Source organism: Lissotriton helveticus, chromosome 5_1 (assembly GCF_964261635.1).
Source record: "Lissotriton helveticus chromosome 5_1, aLisHel1.1, whole genome shotgun sequence".
NCBI classification, from domain to species: Eukaryota; Metazoa; Chordata; class Amphibia; order Caudata; family Salamandridae; genus Lissotriton; species Lissotriton helveticus.
In genome coordinates this window covers 1,166,068,046-1,166,089,698 of record NC_136065.1, presented here as the reverse complement: position 1 = coordinate 1,166,089,698, position 21,653 = coordinate 1,166,068,046, and the positions used below count along the sequence as shown (strand labels likewise).

Here is a 21,653-nt window from a genome sequence, read left to right as displayed (position 1 = left end):
TTTTGCTCCTTATGAAGCAGTTCGCCATAGAAAACAACTGTGGTTTGTGCGCTGCTTCATGGCTTCTGTCACCCATTACCAGTCCATTAAAAAAAATACACTGAGGTATATTGATGCATCACACTGTATTTCATAATTCTGTTTTCCATGAGGATTTGCTTTACCAGATTATGTGAATAGGGATTTTTTTATGCAGCATATGACTTGTAAAGTGCATACTGTGAACAGAGTTGCATTCAGGTGTCTTGAGAAGAAGTTGTGGGTGCATTTTTATGGCGGGACTTAATTGAGAGCTCTAAAGTTGAGGCAGAATGCAGTGCTAGTTTCACACAGTGCCCGTCAATGGGTGCTAGAGGTGTCAAGACTACAGAAGTGAAGGAGAAGTGTGGCTCACTGGTTAGAGGCGGCAGATCCGTAAGCAGAGAACGGCCCGGGACCAGGGTTCGATTCCCGACGCGGCAGGGTCGTGGACCAGGGTCAGCGGACTTGATAATTCTCGCCTCGGTGCCTACTCTAGTCAGAAACCACACTCGGCAACTCTGGGCATCAGCTTGCCTCATCTTCACAACGGTCCCCCCAGACCACCGAGGATGCTTGGTCGCACCTTAGAGATACCCATCAGGGACCATCTCTCAGGGTGAGCCAGGACGGGTTCCCCAGCGGTCAAAGCGTGGAGATACTCCTCCGGGAGTCGATTCCTAGCGCTATATAAACCCACAATTAAATTAAATTAAAAATTAACCTCCAAACTTTGGAATCTATACACCACAGAGAGTGATGGTGTGAGGCCAATAACATGAGCTCTAGCCAGGTAAAAAGGCACTATTAGGCTGTTTCTGTGATCTACCAGAAGTAATTCAGAGAAAGGGCTTTGGGTCTGCTCACTTCAACCAGTGCTTTTTGTGGGGCTTTCATGGCTTGCCATTTCTTGGATTGACCATCCATTAAGACTATGGCATGTGTATCTAAATTGCAAATCTGTCTTAAGACCCCTCACAGGGTGCTGTCCGTGTGGAAATGCACCTTCTTTTCACGTTAAGTAAAAAGTTAGAGTGGTATTTGCACTGATATTTGCCACTGCACTGGCATGCATGGTCGGGTTCTTGGCGCACATAGCTGCAGCGCACAGAGACCATACACTGCAGCACACAGAGGAAATAAATTAGAGGGAACATTGCTTCTGGCTACACTGTAAGAGGTGTATGGGTGGAAGAGGTGGAAGAGGTGTGGCGCTGCGGCTAGGGCGACTGACTCTGGAATCTGGGGATCACAGTTCGATCCCTGGCACCGGCGGCAGATTAGCCCAGCACCTTGTGACTCTGGGCAATAGCTTGCTTAATCTTCCCGACGGCCCCCAGCGCCTAGAGACCCTTACTGGTGATTGTGCGCTTAACAAATGAAGATTATTATTACTATCATTTAAGGACATTGAAAAGGGCAAGTGAGACCCCTGCCAGTCTTACCCAGATGCTAGACTTGTATGACCCACCCTTGATAGTTGTGTCAACACAGCTAATCTGCAACTTGATTGTTGGATATCCGGCGCACCGGATCAAATCGCTCCATTGAGAAATCGGATGATGCGCAGAACTAAACCTTCAGCTGATTTATTTAGTGATGAATTATTCTCACTTACTAAAGAGCTGCAAGCACCTAGAGCACCTGTGGCACAGAGATTGTGACCCTTCCAGCAAACCTAATTATCAGTGGGCCCCCAAGGTATACCATAGCTGCATTAAGCATGTCTGTCGTGATTTCTATTCCAACAAAATTGCTGCTGCCCAGAACTCATCTCGAGAAATATTCTCTATTGTCAAGTCTTTCCTTCATTTTCCTTTATTGGTCTGAGTTTCACTCTCCACAATTCCTTCAGAGGAGGGCTGTAAATCTCTTGCTCGGTTCTTTTTTTAATAAAGTGGCATCTATTTATTCCTCCTTTTATGATATTGCCAGAGACCCTTCGTGTCTCAATTCATGGTTTTCACCTTCAGTTGACAGCACCTGGCTGTCACATTTCAAGCCTGCTGAATTGTCCCCTCTGAATGTGCCAGGCAAGTGTGGCTCTCCACTTAATCCAGCATCGCCCTCCACCCTGGAGTGAGGAGTGGAAGTGGTGCAGCCCATGCTTTGAGTTACTTAACAGCTCTTTCACGTCAGCGCAGGTTCCACACCTCTGGAAGCATGCTGTGGTAGTTCTCCTCCTCAAAAAACCCAACTAAGCCCAAAAAATTATGGGCTTATCCCACTGCTCCCTTTCTCTTCTAAGGCTGCAGAAAAATATGTCAACCAGCAGGGATGTATGACGGTACAACCCGTGGTATTACCACGCGTACCGTTACAACGCAGATTTTACAACGCAAGTCGTTACAACGACTTGCGTTGGGGGGCACTGGATAGTGAATAGTTTAATTTACTATTCCAACTCCAGTCCCCGTGGATAGTAGGGAAGGTGATGGATAGTAAATTAAACTATTCCCTATCCTAGAGCGCCCTCCAGTGAAAGTTGTTGTAACGACTTTCGTTGTAAAACCTGCGTGGTAATGGTACCACGTTGAAAAAAGTTTCGTGGTAAAGGATGTTCCCCACCAGCAGCTTTCTGTCCAAATTGAGTCTAAGGACTTACTTCACAGGAAGCAGTCAGGCTTTCACCCCTACTATAGTACAGAGTCTGCCCTGCTGCTTACCTCAGAATCCATCCGCCAAATCCTTGACAAAGGTGATACTGCAGCACTGCTTATATTGGACCTCAGTGTGGCTTTCAACGCTGTGCCCCACAACCTCTTCATCGGCCGTTTGTGGAGTTGCAGTATCAGCTACAAATCTTTGAGGTGGGTTGCCTCTTACAAGCAGGAATGCACCTTTCAGGTGTTTCAAAAACCTTTCTGCTGTCAGGTTTTTCTGCTGCAGCGGGGAAGGGGGGGGGGCTCAGGGCTCCTCTCCTAGCGAAACCCTATTCAACTTATATATGTGCCCACTGGCGGAGATCATCGAGTGACACCGCTTTAATATCATAATGTACACTGATTATACTTAGCTGATCCTCACCTTGTCACAGAATTCGGTTATCATGGCTGCCTCACTGAGGACTTGTCTGTCTGAGGTCGCCCAGTGGATGGTTCTCAACTGTCTTAAACTGAATGCAGGCAAAACGGAGGTCCCCATTCTAGGCAAACAACCCTCAATCTGGTCCTCTGCCTGGTGGTCAGACAGTCTCTGCCCTTTACCTCCCCCTGAACCTAAGGTTCAGAACCTAGGCATCTGCTTTGATGAGACAGCCAGAGCATGGCCTTTGCAGGGAAATATTTCTCAATTTGAAAAACCCTCAAAAAAATCCTGCATTTCCTGCCTGAATCTTACAAAAAAGCAGTATTCCAGGCACTGGCTACATCCAGTTTTGACTACTGCATTGTTCTGTATTTGGTGTATCACAATCCCGGCGGATGAGACTTCAGCGTGTGCAGAATTTTGCAGCCCGTCTTCTGTTGAACATTCCTAGATGGGCCCCCATGGGGCGTGCGCTTTCTAAGCTGCATTGGTTGCCTCTGAAGAACAGACTCTCATTTAAAGCCCTGTGCTATTGTTACAGGGCTTTTGCGAACAAGGGTCCTCGGTATCTGCATCCCTTTATCAAACCGCACTCTCCTGCAAAGAGCCTCAGATCCTCGGGGGCCATGGTGGCTTGTATCCCCACTGTAAAGAGAGTATCCATCAAGAGCAGCTCCTTTAGCTATTTAATATCTACAGGCCATATGTATATAAAGTCATTTTGCGATTCTCAAATAGAGTTTTGTGGCGAATCGCTATTTGAGAATCGCAAAATGCTATGTATGTAGGATTTGCAATACATTTTGCGAATCCTACATCTTCCTATGGGCCTAGAGGCCCATAGGAATGACTGGGAAGACATTCTCAATTTGTGATTAGCAATTAGCGAATCGCAAATTGAGAATGCAATTTCAAGGGTGCAGGGGTGTCAAAAAGACACCGTGTTGCACCCCTGAAATAAGCATGGGTGCGCATGTGGCGCACATACATGCCCTAAAGGTATGTATGTGCTTCAGATTGCACTTTGAAAAATGCAAGAAAAGTGCATTTTTCAAAGAAATCGCAAATTACCACCAACTTGAAGTTGGTGGTAATTTGTGATTCCTTAAGGCCAAATTGCACTTTTTTGGTGCTTCTTACATTGCATTTAAGGAATCGCAAAATTTGCGATTCCTTAAATGCAATCACAAAATAAGGAATCGCAAATTTTGCGATTCCTTATTTTGCCTTAATACATACCATTTGGCAAAATTGCATTCGCAAACGCCGGAATTCTGCGAATTCCGGCGTTTGCGAATGCAATTTTGCTTGATACATATGGCCCTAAGTTGTTGAACTCTCTACCTCTTCGTATACAACTGGTCAAGATGGAATCACTTTTTTGTAAACATTTTAAAAGTTGGTTATTCAGTTCGGGTTGATTCTGCTTCTTATTTCTGCTGTGTGCCTGACCTTTGGGAGCTGGACCTTCAGCGCTGGGACACTTCAATTGAAGTAGCTATGCACTACACACATTACAATGTTAGCTCCTAAACTTTGAGCTGCCTGCACTGGCATCGCAGTCGAGATTTTGAGTTGTGGGAAGGCAGGAAACCACAGAGAGGTTGAAGACCAAAGCTCCCCTTCCTTTCCTCCATAGTCAATGACATGACACAGTATGATTGACTTTCTACCTGCCGGTGTTGGACTGCCAGTCGGTAAGTGGTGGAAGACAGCACCTGTGTGAGACAGACAGCCCACAAACAGGCATAAGGTGCTGCTGGTGGTGTTGCTGAATACCAGGGCATCCTAGTCTTAATTCTACGTCCTGGCACTTTCCTCCACCAATGTACATTTCTAGTCTCTATAACTCACACTTGCAGGCTGTTTTTCAAACCTGCTTTCTCCTTTTATCACTTTTTAGGTTCCTTCGTTTTTCTCTTTTTTCTGCCTTTCTTGCTCTTGCTTTGGGTCAAAGTATAAATATGAAAAATAAGCCCCGGTCCCCAAAAATTAGTTCTGTGGCCATCGCCTGCACAATTATGCACTGTCTATCAATCCCCAGGTATCCACCTAGCCCTGCATTCCTGGTTTTGTGTAGTAGCCATACATGTGATTTATTAACTTTCACAGATTGTGGAAGTAACTCCTGACAGTGACATAGATCAAGTGCAGGTAATATTAGGTAAGCATAGTTAGCGTGTTTTGCAGGCTGTCTTTTGTGTGCATGTTGGTGTGACCTTGAACTCTGTTGACTGAGTGTCCAACTTGTAGTTTGTATTATATGTGGTCATTCTTGAACAAGGTGGCCTCAACTCAAGTGCTGGAGTAGAGTGAAAGACAATGCGCAATGTTCACTCCTCCAAACATGAAGCTACTGCGATAGTGTAGAAGGTGAATTATATGAAGCTAAGCCCAAAACAACTTTAAAAACAACTTTGAAAGAGGGGAAGAGGAGAGGATAAAGGCTTCTCTACACACTGAAGAAGGTCAGCATGAAGAAATACACAGAAGTGAAAAGTGTGCCTGTAACTTGATGCATCATTCAAGACTGATTCTTAGATTCTCTGCGATGGGTTAAGCTGTCCATCTCCAGGATCAAGCCCAGCTTGACTGGCTAACTTATAAGGTAGGCAAGGTGAGAAGTGGCCTAATTCAAAAGAGAAGGAGGAGTCAGAAATGGAGAAGAAGCAGAATGAAAGAACAGAGAACCCTGCACTAAACAAGAGTGTGTACAGAATTGCAGAGTTCAGGGTTGGATACATCAGTGGAGGATGATACTTTTTTGTGTCGTGGTGGATGTCCACATTGTTGACATATATTAAGGAACACCCGCTTTGTATCAAACAGTGCCAATGAATAAAGTGCACCTTGAACGAACAAACGAGTAAGGAGGTTGACGGCCAGACATTTGTCTGTCAGCAGCCAAGGATCAGGCACCTTCAAGTACAATGAGAAACGCGGAATCCACATTTTCCTCCTTGGCATTGGAAACGATGAGGAGAGGGAGGCTGAACACCATCTAAATGGTTTTGCGAAGAAAGGTGTCTAAGTATGACAATTTTCCCCAGCCAAGCTGATGGTGTTCTAAAGGGAAAATCGCTCTCCGTTGTGGAACCATGAGATGGTTTAAGGTTTGTTGAAGTATAATACAGAGGGAGGGAGACGAAGAGGGTACTTGATGGATTCTATGAAATAAAATGTGTTATGTGTTTGAATTATGAACTACTTGTTTGGTAGATTGATAGGTAGGACCACCAACAAAAACTAGTGTATTGTAAGTAAATTGCAAACAATCTTTCCCTATCATTTCACTCAGTGTATTTTATAATGTGGATTGGCAAGCAGAATGCTAGTATTCTAAACTGTGATATTGTTGACCTGTGTTGCCTTCCCTGGGAGGATCTCTTTGGTTAAGTGTTTTTTTGCCTAAAATTAGAAAATACAATAAAGATAAATTAAAAATATAAAGCAACATTGCCTAATTGACTACTTACGATTTAGTTTGCGTTTTGGTTTCCCATCAGTTCAACTGCTGGGATGGGTGCTTACTTTAGCTCGTGTGACCTGCAGACGGAGCTAATACTGTGTATGTTTCTTAGACCTTGTATGTACCTGGCTACTGCTAAACACAAACAACATAAACATCAAACAGTGGTAGATCATTTTTATGGTTGAATACGGCATGGCTTGTTTGCGACTTTAATGGTTAGAAGTGTGCTATGGACATGATTAATAAAGGAACTAAAGATTCTAATGAAACATTATTTCATACACATAGTGTATTAACTGAGCTTTCATCTTGTGACTGGTGACATATCCTGTTGAACGCAGGTGGGCATGGTTAACATATTTGTTCAACTGTGTTTAAGATGGCTGACAATGGATTGGGATCTTATTGGTTGTTTGTTGGTATTTATCATGATGGGTAACAAATGTTCCTGGTGATGGAAGTCAATACTTGGAGATTACCAAGACTTGCAGTAGATGCCTATCATACTGGGTTGTAGATCACTCACAATTCTGATAGCTAGGTTTAGGCAGATGCTAAATAAAAGAAAAGCCTGCAGCAAGCCAATGTCATGAATATCAGGACTATCCACTAACTTTTGCTTGCAAGTGCTAATAAGAAAAGGAGGCTGAATATGTCAGAAGAGTGAGTACAGTGCAGGCATAGATATTACATAAACCTACAAAATGGCTGTGGTTAAACAAAATGGCATTTTCATTATGCCCAACAGAAATCAACATGAATCACTGAAAAAGGTAAAACTAGTTCACTAAAAATCACAGACACTAGTGTACTGATACAAATATATTGTATCCAAACCAAACACAAGCCATACATTCAGTTCAACAATGAGTATCGTGGGGGTATGTAACTGTTCATCAGATGGACACAACATTTTAAATTACAAGAACTTGTCATACTGGGCCACTCTCAGACTGACAAAATTATCAATGGGAGCCAAACAAGCCAAATGTAATGCTCTTTGATGTCACCTTTGGTCATTGAAGTGTACTTACATACAATTACAGCTAGGTCTTGTGCATAAATGACTTTTCACAAACAGCAGAAATCTTTAGAATCCTTAGTTTTATGCATAACATTGTAAAGTATTTTCTTTCTTGAGCATTGACAAGACAAGGTCCTCGGATATTGCATAACACAGGTCAAAGCTAAACATACAGCTGCAAATACATACATAGAAATTAATGGGTTGTAGAGCTTCTCCACATTTAGAAACGCTGACACTCAACTTAAAGTGTTACCAGAAACATTTGTCCTCTTGGGCCAATGAATTAAGTATTTCTTTTCTTTACAACAAGAGTGAGTTTCAGGGTTATTTGATGCCACCAGTGAGCTTTCTGGGGTAATGACATACCAACAATTCAGACTAGACATTTATCTGAAGCCTTTGCACATAGTTTAGAAAATAGGTAAGATTAGTCCTAATAACTGTCCTTAAATGTGTTGCAATCATTAATGTAAACTCATAGGTTGTAAAACTAGTTTTACAAAATGCCATGCCTTTAAAATGCAGGAAAGAGAACAGAATTGTGACAATCGATAATCCAACAAGGGTTGTCAATGCCAATATGTTTCACCTTTGGGACCTATTGGCTTTGCCAATGATGTTTAGTGATGCTGTAACATAAGGTATATTTGTGATGCATACGTTCCTCCAAGGGCATATTGGCGCTAAATAACAGATGTTTATTGTTACCCAACAGTCCTCATTTTATCGACCTCAGAAGGATGAAAGGCTGAGTGGACCCGCCAGAATTTGAACCTGTGACCAGGTGGTCGAACACAGGCCCCTACAGTGGACAAATTAGTTCACTAAGCTACCAGATCCGGCCTTATGATGTACAGCTTCCCCGATGTTTCGCAGCATGGCTAAAGAGGTGAGCAAGAGTCTTATGATGCGAATGTCTGCGTTATTTTGCAGGCATGCACACGCCCTACAAAATGGCATGGGTTCTTTTTTTCCTTTTTATTTACCGATCAGAGTTGAATCTGTAAACTAAAAAAAGAACAAAGGCCTGTTCTTTAAAAGCAGTTATTGGAAGCAATATGGAGGAGGCAGGGGACGGAAGCAACAATTAGGGCACGGGGGAAGCAAAAGACACAGCCAAGAAACAGCAACATGGAGCTGAGGGGTAAAGACCACAAATGTGAGTGCATAACAGAAGAGAGTGGTGGACAAACATATGGCAAGAGAGAGCAAAATGGAGTACGATGGAGGAGAGAAGAGAAGTAGACCAGGGAGACAGCTGATAAAAACACATGCAGACTTGTGGAGTACTAAACCAAAAAGAAAAAATCAGTGCTTGAAAAGTGAGCGGTGGAAGTACATAGGTAATATGGTCAAAATCAAAGGGAGAGATGAACAGAAGAAATAAAGCCCACACAAGGTAACAAATAAACACCAATCAAATGAGGGTGACAGTAAAGCCAGCCAATGGTATGCAGTGGGTGGGCTCCAAGTGCACTGTAAGCTGACTTTTCGGTAACAGACAGCTTACACTGTCTGGCAGGAAAGACTTTCTACATATTGAATTCATGTTTGGAAGTAAAGTTCTTTAGTCAGCATTGAAGTAATACAAGGCACCTGCTTCTTTTTATCGAAATCAGGGTCTGTGTGTTCAGACTCATAACCAGTGGCAACCATGAAGTTGACTCTGGTCAGGATGTGCATGATCTCCAGCTGTCTCCCATGTTCTGTGAGGACTTTGCAAAGAGATTGAATGAACCAAGATCCACGTTTTCCATTCCTCCAAGCATAGTAACCTAAAAAGAAACACAGTCTCAATGTAGTTAAATTACTTAATGATGTTTTCCACTTCCTCACAAAATACTTTTTTTTAATGAATATGCGCTTTCAAGCAGTCAAGGAACTATCTGTCCTGGACATGTTGACTTTCTAGTCAGCAAACAATATGCAATACAGTAGAATGGCACGTTTTCTACAAGGTGATTATATGGCACCTTTATTAAATATTCTTTTTCATCCTAACTGTGAATCTAAAAGGGTTAAGCATCTTGTTGAATCAAAAGTCCACACTCATGAAGGCATACGTTTAATAATGAATGTTCATATATCACACAGTGTGGACTGAAGTGTCTCTTTGGCGTTGTAATCCTCTTTATCGATACCAGATAGAATACAATGTTCCGTTGATTTTGCTGGTATTTGAACATTATCTCCAACTTACTTTTCAATGGCCAGCTTTCATTCATAAATAGTTATGTGACTCCTCGGCTGGATTTAGCGTTTTGACTTAGGGTGCGGTTCTACAACCCAGTGGCAAATAACTGTATGTTAGAACTGTCTTTGATTTTCAGGGTTTGAGACATATATTAGTGAAAGTCAGTGCACATCCATAGTAGAGCTGGCCTATATCTATCCAGTAAGAGAGACATCTGTAGAAAATTCCATGCGTGCTTTGTCTTTCCAAATCTACTACCATACCCAGATCACAACGCATCAATGAGCATTCATATTATCAAGTGAGTATCTGTAACTGCAGTGTCTCAGCACACAGGACAGTCTGGTCAAACAAGAGAAAGCATAGAGCAGTAAGGTAAACCATGAGTACAGTTTAAACTGTATAATCAGTTGGGTTTGCTTGAAACTGTCTTCCTGGCAGTATATCCCCTGTTCATGTGGGTGGAAACAATGCTCTATAAAGCTGTAACTTTACTACTGAATGGAGCTATAGTTGTGGAAGTAGCAAGGCTGTCAAGAGATCTCCCCTGAAACCACGAGGCCCATAGTTGGATTATCTATACATATATTTCTCACTGAGACTGTACACAAAGTTGTCATATGATTTTAAACTCATGCTGTCTTTGGTACCCCGTAAGCCACTGCTTGGGACCCAGCAACACAGCAGGTGGAGCTGGTGGGAGTTTTCACTGGAGCTCCCACTGAGGGTTTATAAGGCATAGCTCTAAGCAGACAGCACTGTGCCTGGTGATCTGAGATCCTCAAGTGTTGCCCGATGCCACTTCTTTCAACAGACCCCATATTTACTTGTCTCCAGACCAACGGGTAATGAAGTAAAAGGCACAGTTCAGCCATGCCAAGGTTAAGTAAGCAGGCCCCGGTCAGAAAAGAAAAGGCGGTACAATTTCTCAAATTGTGTGAAGAACTTCCTTTGTGCATCTTCTTAGTACATATCCAACAGGATCCTTTCTGGGTACACTACTTGCAGAAGGGTTTTACATTTACTCAATCTGATGGTTTGCTTGAGCAGAGGCATTACTTATTTAAATACCAAGAAAGTGCTGACTGTGCTTTTTTTTACACATATTTTATTTGCATCTGGGTGTCAGCAATATATTCTCATGTCTGATCTTGTTCATATACGTTTCTGGTTAACAGTACAAGGTAACATTTCCTATCTGAGTAGCTGGCATTCTGTCTATACCCCTTATCTCCTGGTGGGTTCCATCAAACTATGCAGTATCAATTGCAAGGTACATTCATTCAGTATGATGATCTAACATTTCCTCCCCAACTGTCCCTCCCTCTCTCCCCCCACCCCACCCCTTGCTACTGTTGGCTAATCTGCCGCTTTGGCTCCCACCTTATTTGTGGTCTGGGTTTCTCTCACCGTATGTCTCAACTGAGGCAAATCTCCTGCAAACCTTCAGGTCTGTAGGTGTTAGGGTGCTGTGGTCGGTTTCTTATGCCGCATCACCTCCCTCCTGTTCCTGGTTATTAGGGCTAACTGGTCGGGACCTGGCCTGTGGGGTGCTGGGAGTGGACTCTTTCTACAATCTTCAGGTCATCTACTAGAGCTCCCCAAGCCTGCGCTCTCTCTGTTCTGCCTCTGCCTCGTGGTGCATTCCGGAGCAGTATTCTATGTTCGCAGTGCGCCCACTACTCCAATTCCCGCTTCCACCTGAGCACACCAGGACACTCTGGGGCCTTCCATTTGCTTGTTAGTTTGCGCTTTGCTAATATATATGCTAGGTCCTGGAACCTCGCCATGACTTTGGTCCGGGCGGAGTGGGGGAACAGGTTGAGCAGCACATGGCTTGTGGTGCATGGTATCACCATCCCTGTGACGCGCGCTGTTTTCCTAATCACTTCCTGCCAGTACCCTTCAAGCTGTGGGCAGCTCCACATTATGTGGATGTAGTTAGCTCCTATCTCCTGACAGCGTGGGCAGCTCGCATCATCTCGGTGGAAATAGCAATTGATTCTGGCTGGTGTAATGTACGCTCTATGCAGGGTGTAAAAACGAATTAACTGGAATTGTGCGTTGCGGGATACCTTAATGGCCCGGAGGAGTGTATTTACCCAGTCCTCATCCTCTATATGAGTCCCAAGGTCCGCCTCCCACTTACCCCGTAGTCCCTCTAGTGGTCTTGTGGAATCTCGTCGAATGGCTCGATAGAGTTACAATACTGTAGACACAATCGCAATGGACCGCACACCGCTAGCCCCTCCTCCGGATCGCCCCTAGGGACTCTGGTACATGGAGTTCTTGAGTGGTTCACCCCAGTGGGTGCAAGTAGGTACTTGTTGAACTGATGATCTCTAGACCCGATACATGTCCCGGGTTTTTAGATATCGCCCGAGACATGGCTCGTGTTTCGGGATAACTTCCCTCATCAGTAGAGAAAATAGTTAGGGGTGTAAGAGAAGGCTGCCAAGCAACCGTCAAAGGCCTCGATGCCCGAACCGGCACGCAGGTGCGTCGTCCAGGAGCCCGTCGGCTCAAAGCTCAAGGCAGCCAATTACTGTCTTGATGGCGCCTCCGCTACACTTATGTGTTCACATGTGGAGTGTGTAGGTGGCTCGGTTGTCCCCTGCCCCCAGTGTCTGCACATGGCCCCTGTAACCGCCCCATATAGTAAAAAGTATCCCTGCGGGATGTCCAGTTTGCTTGGAAGGCCGCAAATATAGGTAGTTCCCTGTTGCTATACCGATCTCCTATTTTAGTGACTCCCGCTTGCGTCCACCCCTCCAACCCCCTTCAGTGGCCCCCATGCGGGAGTGCCTCTAGTAATGCCACCAACAGCTCCTTATCACTCTGTGTTCTGAGAAGCGTATCTTTCGCGGTTTAATGGTGCCCATTAGTGTGCTCATGACATCTGCCCTATTCGGGCTGAATGGGGCTTCCTCCGTTCTGGGTCCAAATTGCCTGCCACCCATTGCGTGAATCGTTGGAGTTGTCCTGCTAGGTAGTAGTTCTCCATGTCCGGCACTGCTAATCCTCCCTCCCCTTGCGCCCTCCTCAGCGTGGTCAAGGCCACTCTGTTTCTGCCGGGCCCCCAGATGAAGGCTGTAATAAGAGAGTCAAGCGAACGAAACCATGCACTGGGGATCCACACCGGTATGGTGGTTAAGAAATATAGCAGTCGGGGCAGAGCTATCATTCTCAGTAAGGAAATTAGTCCCGCCACTGATAGGGGTAGCGTTCCCCAGAAGGTCATACAACTTTTCAGCGATCGTAGGGCCCCCCCCCACATTCCCCTCATGGACATCAGTGAAGTCGTGGTATTCTTTTACACCTAGGTACCTAAAACAGCGCGGCTCCCACTGCAGGTCCCCCAGCTCCATAGGGGGGGAGTATCCCCTGTCACGGAAAGAGTTGTGACTTCTGCCAGTTAACGCATAGTCTAGAGAGGGATCCAAACTCGTCCATCATGCACAGGCCCCCCTCAAAGCTGTAACGGTGTCTTTTAGAAATAGCAGATGGTCGTCTGCATATAATGCAATGTGGTGTGTCTGATCAGCTAGTCGAATACCCTCATATGTTGTCCCAGAGCGTGCTATACACGCAAGTGGTTCTACCGCTAGGGCGAATAAAAGGGGGGAGAGGGGGCACCCCTGTCTCGTGCCCCTCTCTGGTATTGTGCTCAGATGGTGTGACCCGTGCGGACCCTCCCCACTGAATCCTTGTACAGTACTTTAACCCACTGGACAAATCCCTGTCCAAGCCCCATTCGTGTGAGCACCGCATACAGAAATTCCCATTCAAGACTATCAAATGCTTTCTCTATATAGATAGCAAATATCTCTCCTCCCGGGGCCTCCTCTGCGCCCTGTTCTAGGACGGCGAAGAGACGCCTGATGTTGAAGGTTGTATTTCTGCTAGGAAGGAATCCTGTTTGGTCCGGATGTACCAAGGAGGTCATATGTGGCAACAGTCTGGTGGCCAATATTTTACTTAGGATTTTAAAATCTAAATTGACCATCGATTTCGGTCGGTATGATGTGCACTCCTTTGGGGTCTTGTCGGGCTCGAGCAGGCGGACCATCACCGTAGACTGTTGTCTGAGTTAGACTCCCTCTATCTCATGTTTCCCCATATAGTTCCACTAATCTAGGCGCTAGTTCTGTGAGGTATGTGGCATAGAATTCCTGAGGTAGTCCGTCGGTGCCTGGGGTTTTCCCCCATGCCATGGCCTTAACCGCCCCCCACCCTCCCCCTGATTTCCTGTTCTGTTATCGTGGCCCCCGGTAACTCTGCCTCCCCTGCATCAAGGGTGTGAAGTGGGAGGGGTGACAGATAGTCAGTAATCCTATCTATTTCTCGCTGGCCGGAGCTTTTGTAAAATTGTGCGTATTAGTCACGGAAGCGGTTATTAATCTCCTCTTGCCTATGTAAGGGTCGTCCTATCTGGTCATGAATTGCCAATATGGTACTGCCTTCCTTGGATGGGTTGGCTAGCCATGCCAATAGGCGCCCCGCCTTGTCCCATTCGGCATGCGTCCTATCTGTGTACGTCTGGTAGTCAAAGCAGCAGAGTCGCTCCTCCTGTACTGCTACCTCTACTTTGGCCTCTAGTAGTTCCTGCTGTAGTTCCAGGTGTTCTGGCCGCCTAGTCTACTCTCTAAGTTCTTGAGTGTCGAAATCTGCTCTTTCTATGTCTGCTGTAAGCATCCTACGGACCCCAATAGATGTTGCCATGCACCATCCTCTGATCATGGCCTTAAAGGCCTCCCATTCCGTGGCTCTAGAGTCTGGGGATGCTGCATTGTCAGTGAAATATTGCATGATATGCTCCCTAGTCTCGTGCTGGAAGACTTGGTCCTCCAGGGTTTCTGGTTTGAGGCGCCACATAGGGATGGGTTGCAATAGTGTCCCCCCTTAACTTGAGCATGAGTGGGTTGTTGTGGTCCAAGACCGTTCTGGTCAGGTACTCCGCCCCCCCCCAAAGTTGGGTGTAGAGGTCCGGTGAACTTAAAAAAGTATCTGGGGGGACGTGCAAATCGTGGGTATGGGAGAGGTGTGAGTAGTCTCTGTAAGTCGGATGTGGGCTGCTAAATGCGTCCACTACCTCCCAGTGAGTTTATCCATTCACAAAAAAATCGAGCAACAGTAGGCACAGGGGAGTCTCGGAGTGGTGGGTGTGGTCTGTCCAGTTCGGATCCTGCGATGCAATTGAAGTCTCCCCCTATTAAAACCGCCCCAGCCATGGATAATGCCAGGACACTGACAACTGCTCTAGGAAGCGAATGTGATCCACATTTGGGCCATATACATTGACAAGGGTGATATCTGCTCATCAAGTCTTCTAGAGACAAGTACATAACGCCCTTCTGGGTCGATTTTGTGCTCAACAGACTAGAAGGGGACTCCCGCTTGTACCCAGATCAGGACCCCTCGGGAAAATGCTGAATATGATGTGTAAAATGCTTGGCCTCTCCAGCGTCTGCGCAGTACCGCACCCTCTGGGGCCAATGTGTGGGTCTCTTGGAGCATAGCTATTTGCACTCCCCGCCTGGTCAATTGAGAGAATATTTTATACCGTTTGCGCATGGTGTGCATGCCCCTAACATTCCATGATATTATGTTGTAGGTGGCCTTTGTCTGCTACATGAGTGCTCATAATCGCCCCATGTCATGTCCCTGTACCCAGACCAACCTTGTATCTCCCGCAGCGGGATGTCGGGACGTATCCCTTCGCCCTGTCGTCAGCAGCACCCCCCACCCCTGTTATTCGTAAAACTAGATAAACATCCCAACTCTCCCTCCTCAGGACAAGTGAGAACATCTCTCCCATCCAAACCTAGCACTCTCGTGCCTTAACAGTCAAAGTCTGAAAGTGGTGGCTAAGCCAGTGTTCGCCTGGAAGACAGCCATCCTCGCCGCCCCCCCCGGGTTCCCCCGTGTACAGGTCATATACAAGTGTATAGGGGCCCATCCTGTCATAGTGCAGGGCGACCCTGGCGTTGTTTTCTACTGCCCAACAATATAGTCCCGGCTGTACTTGTGTGCCCGATCTGCTTCACATCAGGTCGTCAGCTGAGTCCGAGTCCCCGTGCACCCCTTCAGAATGCAAGGGAGTATCCCGGGTGCTTGCCGTGCTTATTGAGGCCACCGCTGCAATCGCACTCGCTCTGTCTCTGTGTGTCTCCTCCATCGTCGGGTGACCCTTTGGTTTCTGTCCTTTGTCAGGGGAGCGTACAGGGTTCGGTTCACTGAGGTCTTTGTCCTCTCGTCTCTGGTCCTTGGGGTCCTGCTCCGCTATCCATTCTCAGACTTCGTGAGGCGTAGTAAAGAATGTGGTTCCCCCCTGCCGTACTACGCAGAGCCGGGCTGGGAATACCATTGAATAGGACACCCCCATTTGGCGCAGTCTCCTCTTGGCTGTAACAAAGGATTCTCGTTGGCGTTGCACTTCCCTGGAGAAATCAGGGAAAATCCTAACAATGCTATTGTCCACCTTAAAATGCCCTTTGAGGCGCGCCTGGCTCAGAATATGATCTCTGTCCTTATAGAAGAGAAGACGGGCCACCACCGGCCGTGATGGTCTGCCAGGCAGGGGTGCCCAAGCGAGGACTCTGTGTGCTCTCTCCAGGGCGAAGAACGTCATTAGGCCCTCTTCTGCCACGGCTGCGCACAACCAGTGTTCGAGGTATACCACCATATTTCCCCCTTCGTCTTTTTCAGGCAGGCCCGTGACCCTAATGTTATTCCGGCGTGCTCGATTTCCGGCGTCCTCCGCCCGCTGTTCCAGGACGCGCTTTTCTATGTTGGTGACTCTGCGCGTGGTCGCCTGAACCGGTGTCCTCAGGCTGTCCACTTCAGCCCCTACAGTTGTAACCTGGTCCGCTAGCTTCCTATGATCCGTCCGCAGTAGACCCGGATCTTCCCGAATCGTGTCAAATATGGTCTCCACTGCAGTCGGCGATTTTTCTATAGCGTGCAGGATATCTTTAAGTGATAGCTCTCCTTGTTGGGGCGTCTGTTCATTTCGGGACCCCCCGCATTATCGTGACTCCCCATTATCTTTGCTCGCCGAGTCTTGGTGCTCAGTGTCACGTCTCTTGGTGACCTGCCCCATGTTGCTGTCTCGTTATGTGTTGTCAAGAAGGGCCATGGTTCAGGTGCCCGCCGTCGTGGGTTCTCTCCAGGCCCCCAGGTCTGATAGGTAGTTGGTCTTGCTCAATGGTGCTGCGGTATGCCGTGCTCTGCCAGTGGGTCAGCTGGTGCAGGCTTTGACATATGACTCAGCACTGTACACGACTCTCTCGCCCTACCATCTGCTGATACTGGGGCCTATGTTGAATATAGAGCGTGCCTCCATACTCACTGTGCTCGACGGATTTGAATGGTGCTCTCTCTCCTCCTAAGCAATGGCAACTCTGCCCTCAAGTTCCCACTCTTCAACTTCCGCAGGCTTCTTTAGGGTGTGATCGGTGGTCCTGCGCAGCTGTCCAGCAGCTCTGGGCTACCCCCCTGCCACGCCACAGGCGTCTGCCCCTCCTCTCTAGTCTGCAATGTTCTCTACTGCCATTTTAGGGGGACTGGGCCGTGTAGCTGCAAGTATCCGATATGGCTGCTATGTTCCTCCGTGGTCTTCCTCTTAAGTATGCATCACGGTCCCTTCTCTGTAGTGCAATGTCAGGCCCAAGCTTTTCCATGCGCTGGTAATTTGCCCCCTCACCCCAGTCTGTGGAGGGGGACCAGTCTGGATGTGCCTCTGTCCGGGGTAGTGCGGGTAGTACAGCGCCACCTGCAGCATAGGGAGGCCTCCCCAGACTGTACCTGGGTAAATGGCGGGGCTCTATTGTGCCCCTACTGCTGGCCCATATCTCTGGCCGCTCATGTGCTGGCAGGCGCTGCTTTGTCTGCCTGGCTCCGCAGCACTCTCCGCTATCTGTGCGACCGGAGCATGTACTGGCCTCTCCCCGCTGTGCCGATTCTACAGTCTGGTGCGTGCGGGGGGGGGGGTCGAGCCTACATCCGCGGCTTTCCCCTCCCGCCAAGTAATTGCGCCATGCTTGTGGCCGTTCACTCACCGCATTTCAATGTCCGGTCTCCTGCGGTGAGTCGCAGCTTGGTCTGAGCCCCCGTGTAGGCAGCTGCAGGGCCACTTGCGGGAGGAATTCGTTGTCTGGAGATTATGCGGAGCGGGCTCCGGTGACATGTATACAAGCCCGTCCCCGCCTCTGCTCTCCCCAACCTTCACTAATAGGTCGAGGCCGCCATCTTAAGCCAACTCCCAGCTCTGCGGTCTTTTACCCGTTTCCCCGGCAAGTCTCGCCTCAAACCCCGGATGCCCATGGCCCCCGGGGTTCAGGTGCTGGGGGGGGTCAATTTCCGCTCTTGGGTGCCCACTATATAGGATGAGACTGGGAAGGAGGTCACTGGCGGGAGCTCGGATTCAGGCTCCCGTCTCCATCGCCGTCAGGCCACGCCCCCGTGCTGACTGTGCTGTTAATGAGTAACACAAGAAGGGTACAAAGTTCCCCGGGAGAAGAGATAAGAAAAAACGTGTGAGTGTACTAGGAAGAGCGAGAAGGGGGTATTCCCTTGTTGGAACTAAAACCCTCACACACCCAGTAAACTAGGTGTCATGCTTCATCATATGGGTTCTGCTCCTCGTCAGACTGGCGCTGCAATGTCTGACGGGCTCCCGAAACAAGGGCTCTTTATCGGAGATCTTTTGTTCCAGCCATATGATGCATGCGTGTGAGAGGGCAGGGGTAGTGTAGTCGTGAGGTGTAGGTGAATTAAAAAAGGTGAGTCAGTCCACAATGTACTTTATTAGCGTGGTTGGCTCCCTTGATTAAAAGGGTGGGAGGGGAGCTATATGCTAGGAGAAGTTAAAGCAAAATATCTACAACCCTCAAGTCAGGTCAACTGTGCTGTTAATGAGCCCTACATTTATTTTGATTGAATTCACCTGCCTTTGTGGGTCTTCGAATGGAGGATAAATTGCAAGCATTTTTTTCATGGTTGTCCAGCTGGGAAGACTGCACTGCCCCACACTTTAACAGGGGACCACAGGACATGGAAATGTTCAGAGTCTGTCAGTGGAAAGGTAGACTGACATAAACTATTTAAAAACTCTTCATTTGGGAGGCCCACTGGAGGGCTAGGAAACAGTACGAACAACATGGGAAAAGCTCAGAACCCACTGTTGGGTAACAATTTTTACAAAAGCACTACAGGACCCAGCATGCAACATTTGTTGCACTAACCTGCAAAGCGCACTGGGGGCAATTTAAATTATTCACATGCAGAGGGAAGTGCTTTTGAAACAACACTACGCAATCTCTTTCCATGCCTGTGAACAAGGAGCTGCTTCACCATGTGAATGTTTAATATAACCAATGACCATCAAGAAGCTAGTCTAAGATGCATTGTTTTGAGGAAATAAGGTAAAACTATGACAATTCTGACTATAATGTTTTGGCTATTGTTCTTCTTTGACCTTGAAATTGAGATAACAAAAGCACTTGTGCCAGGCTGATGTTGACTCAGGTGTCTTGTTAATGTCTATATCTAAAGGACAACACTTTTAAAGGTTCTTGGAAAGATCAGGACAGACAACATCTCCGTCAATGGTAGATGTTGATGATTCTGCAAAAATACAGAAAATTGAGTCTCGGCCTACTTAAAATGGAGTTACATTATATCAAATTCAGGGAGAATGTATGAATAGCCAAAGAGCGGTCCTCTAAATTAATTATGTTTGTGTTGTATTCTAAGAAGAGATTCACTTTCTCCTTTGTCAAGTACTCTATTTTCTGGAGGCAAAATGCTCTTGGCAGGAAAATCCATGATGGCCCAAGATGGACCTTCTTAAGTCATATATTGCATACTTATTTCATTGTTCTCTCTAGCCTCCAAAATCAGTCCTGACCCTGCTCCGGCTGGGAACATACCAGTCAGAACTGCCAGGCTAGGTTCTCCCTGGACCGGAAACATGCATTCTAGGACCGGTTTTGGGGAATCACCCCTTATCAGCCAGGCCAGCTTAAATCCAGTGGCACAGTGAGCACGCGACCCGTGGAAACCTATATTATGTCATTTAATGACATTAGATGAGTGCACAACCACGTAAGTGACACCATTCTAATTTTGTCATATCTGTTGGCAGCGTTTGACACTGTCAACCATCTAGTGGTCATAAAGAGGCTTCAAAATATGGATATTGTCTGTGCAGCACTCAACGGAATACAACCGTTATTGACTTTCACAAGCTAGCTATCGCCCTACGTTTAGATCGCAACTTAAACCTCTTACAACCGGAGTTCCACAGGGATTGTTTCTCAGTCTGTACCTTTCTTAGCATACGTAGCCCTCATTAAAATGTATGACTTCTGTTTGCTGCACCGGTGACATTTTAATTCTTGGTTGGTTGCTGCAGTAGCCTGGACTGGCACCAACACACATATCTTAAACTCCTTTTGAATGTCTTGTGCCCCGACCAGCAGGACTGTGCCCTTTTTTCTGTAAACCAGCCTAGAATCTAGAATTTATATTGGACTCTGCTCTTACTCTCATGCCTCACATTAACAGGACTATTGACATCCGCTTCCTATTGAACCAAAGTTTGAAAAAAATTGTTCCTTTCTCTGACTTTGACATGAACGAGGCCCTGTCTAGATTATGGGAAAGTGCTTAATTTAGACCTTCCCAAAATGCTGTGGACACGAAAAAGTGATCATGCTTCACCAAGTAACTAAACTCCATTGGTAACCCAAATTAAAAAGAATCTTGTTTAAGACCCTTTGCCTAGCACATTGAGCCATTAATTCATTCTAGAGGTCCTTAGTATCTTGTGATTCATTTGCTGGTTAATGAACAAATTGGGAATGCCTGCTCTGGTGAATGCTATTTCTCCAATCAGGCTGCATGCCGATTGATCTTCTTAAGTCCATCTAACTCAAAATTACCAGCACTCTGAAAAGTCTTCAAACTTTGATCTTTTCTCTAGAATTTTTCTCCAGGAGTTACCAGAACAACGAAGGTGGTAACTGTGTGCTATCATGTCGCAGGAGTCAATTATTAATCAAACAATAAATAGACCATATAAACTGAATCTTCTCGGAGGATATCAGTGATGATCTTGGATTGTTTATTGAGAAATTGCAACACGGAAGAGTCCTAGATGTCTAGTCAATAGATCTCAAGTCAAGTCAAGTCAAAAATTGTTATTCAACTTTATGAATAAAACCATAAAAGATACACAGCACCATAAAACAGTTTTAAAAATACAGTTCATATCATAAAAGGTAAAAAAATGATCCATAAAATACAATGGGGTTTATATATCTATACCTCAAACGCAAGTTAAGGAGGATAAAGGGGGAACAAGCAAGCATTACACAAAGATACAGTAACAAGTCAGGAAATAAAAATGTCATGCCATTAGAGGTCTGTTAGTTCTCCATACAGATTCTGGATCGCAATGCAGACTTTAAAAAGCCTACTACAAATGGTATACAATCTGGATTTAACAGTTGTAGGTGAAAGAGGGCAGGGCGGACCTGAGTATAATTCAACTTCTTTAAAAGTGGTAACAAAAAATATCTGCGAGGAACATTGTAAAAATTACAGAAAACATAAAGTGTAGCAAACCCTGTGGAGACACTCCGTCAGAGCAACAGGATGCTAACACCTGTCCTCTACAGCTCCCCTTAGGAACAGCTAAAAGCAAGGGAAAGTAATCCAAACGAAACCTGACCAATAAAAACGGCTCGTGTGATGACAAAGGCCACATAAGATACGGTTCCATAGAGGGAATAGTTTGGAGCATCACAAATTTACGAAAGCTATGTTTTCCCAATTCAGTGTGATCTCTATCAAGCTTTTTTGTGTCATAAAGGTCTTCTTGACATAACCCACATCCTCTATGGTAATTA

The 21,653-nt window shown here is 46.2% G+C and overlaps 1 protein-coding gene across 4 annotated transcripts in view; it reads right to left on the bottom strand.

The window, feature by feature from the left end:
• Positions 1 to 7,606: 7,606 nt before the first annotated feature.
• Positions 7,607 to 21,653, bottom strand: part of LOC144755185 (caspase-7-like) — a 237,730-nt gene continuing 223,683 nt past the window's right edge. For all 4 annotated transcript variants that reach the window (XM_078643846.1, XM_078643849.1, XM_078643845.1 and 1 more), the window contains exon 7: positions 7,607 to 9,319. In XM_078643846.1, the coding sequence (XP_078499972.1) occupies positions 9,090 to 9,319 (230 nt within the window). In that variant the 3' untranslated portion in view covers positions 7,607 to 9,089. The remainder of the gene's footprint in view (positions 9,320 to 21,653) is intronic.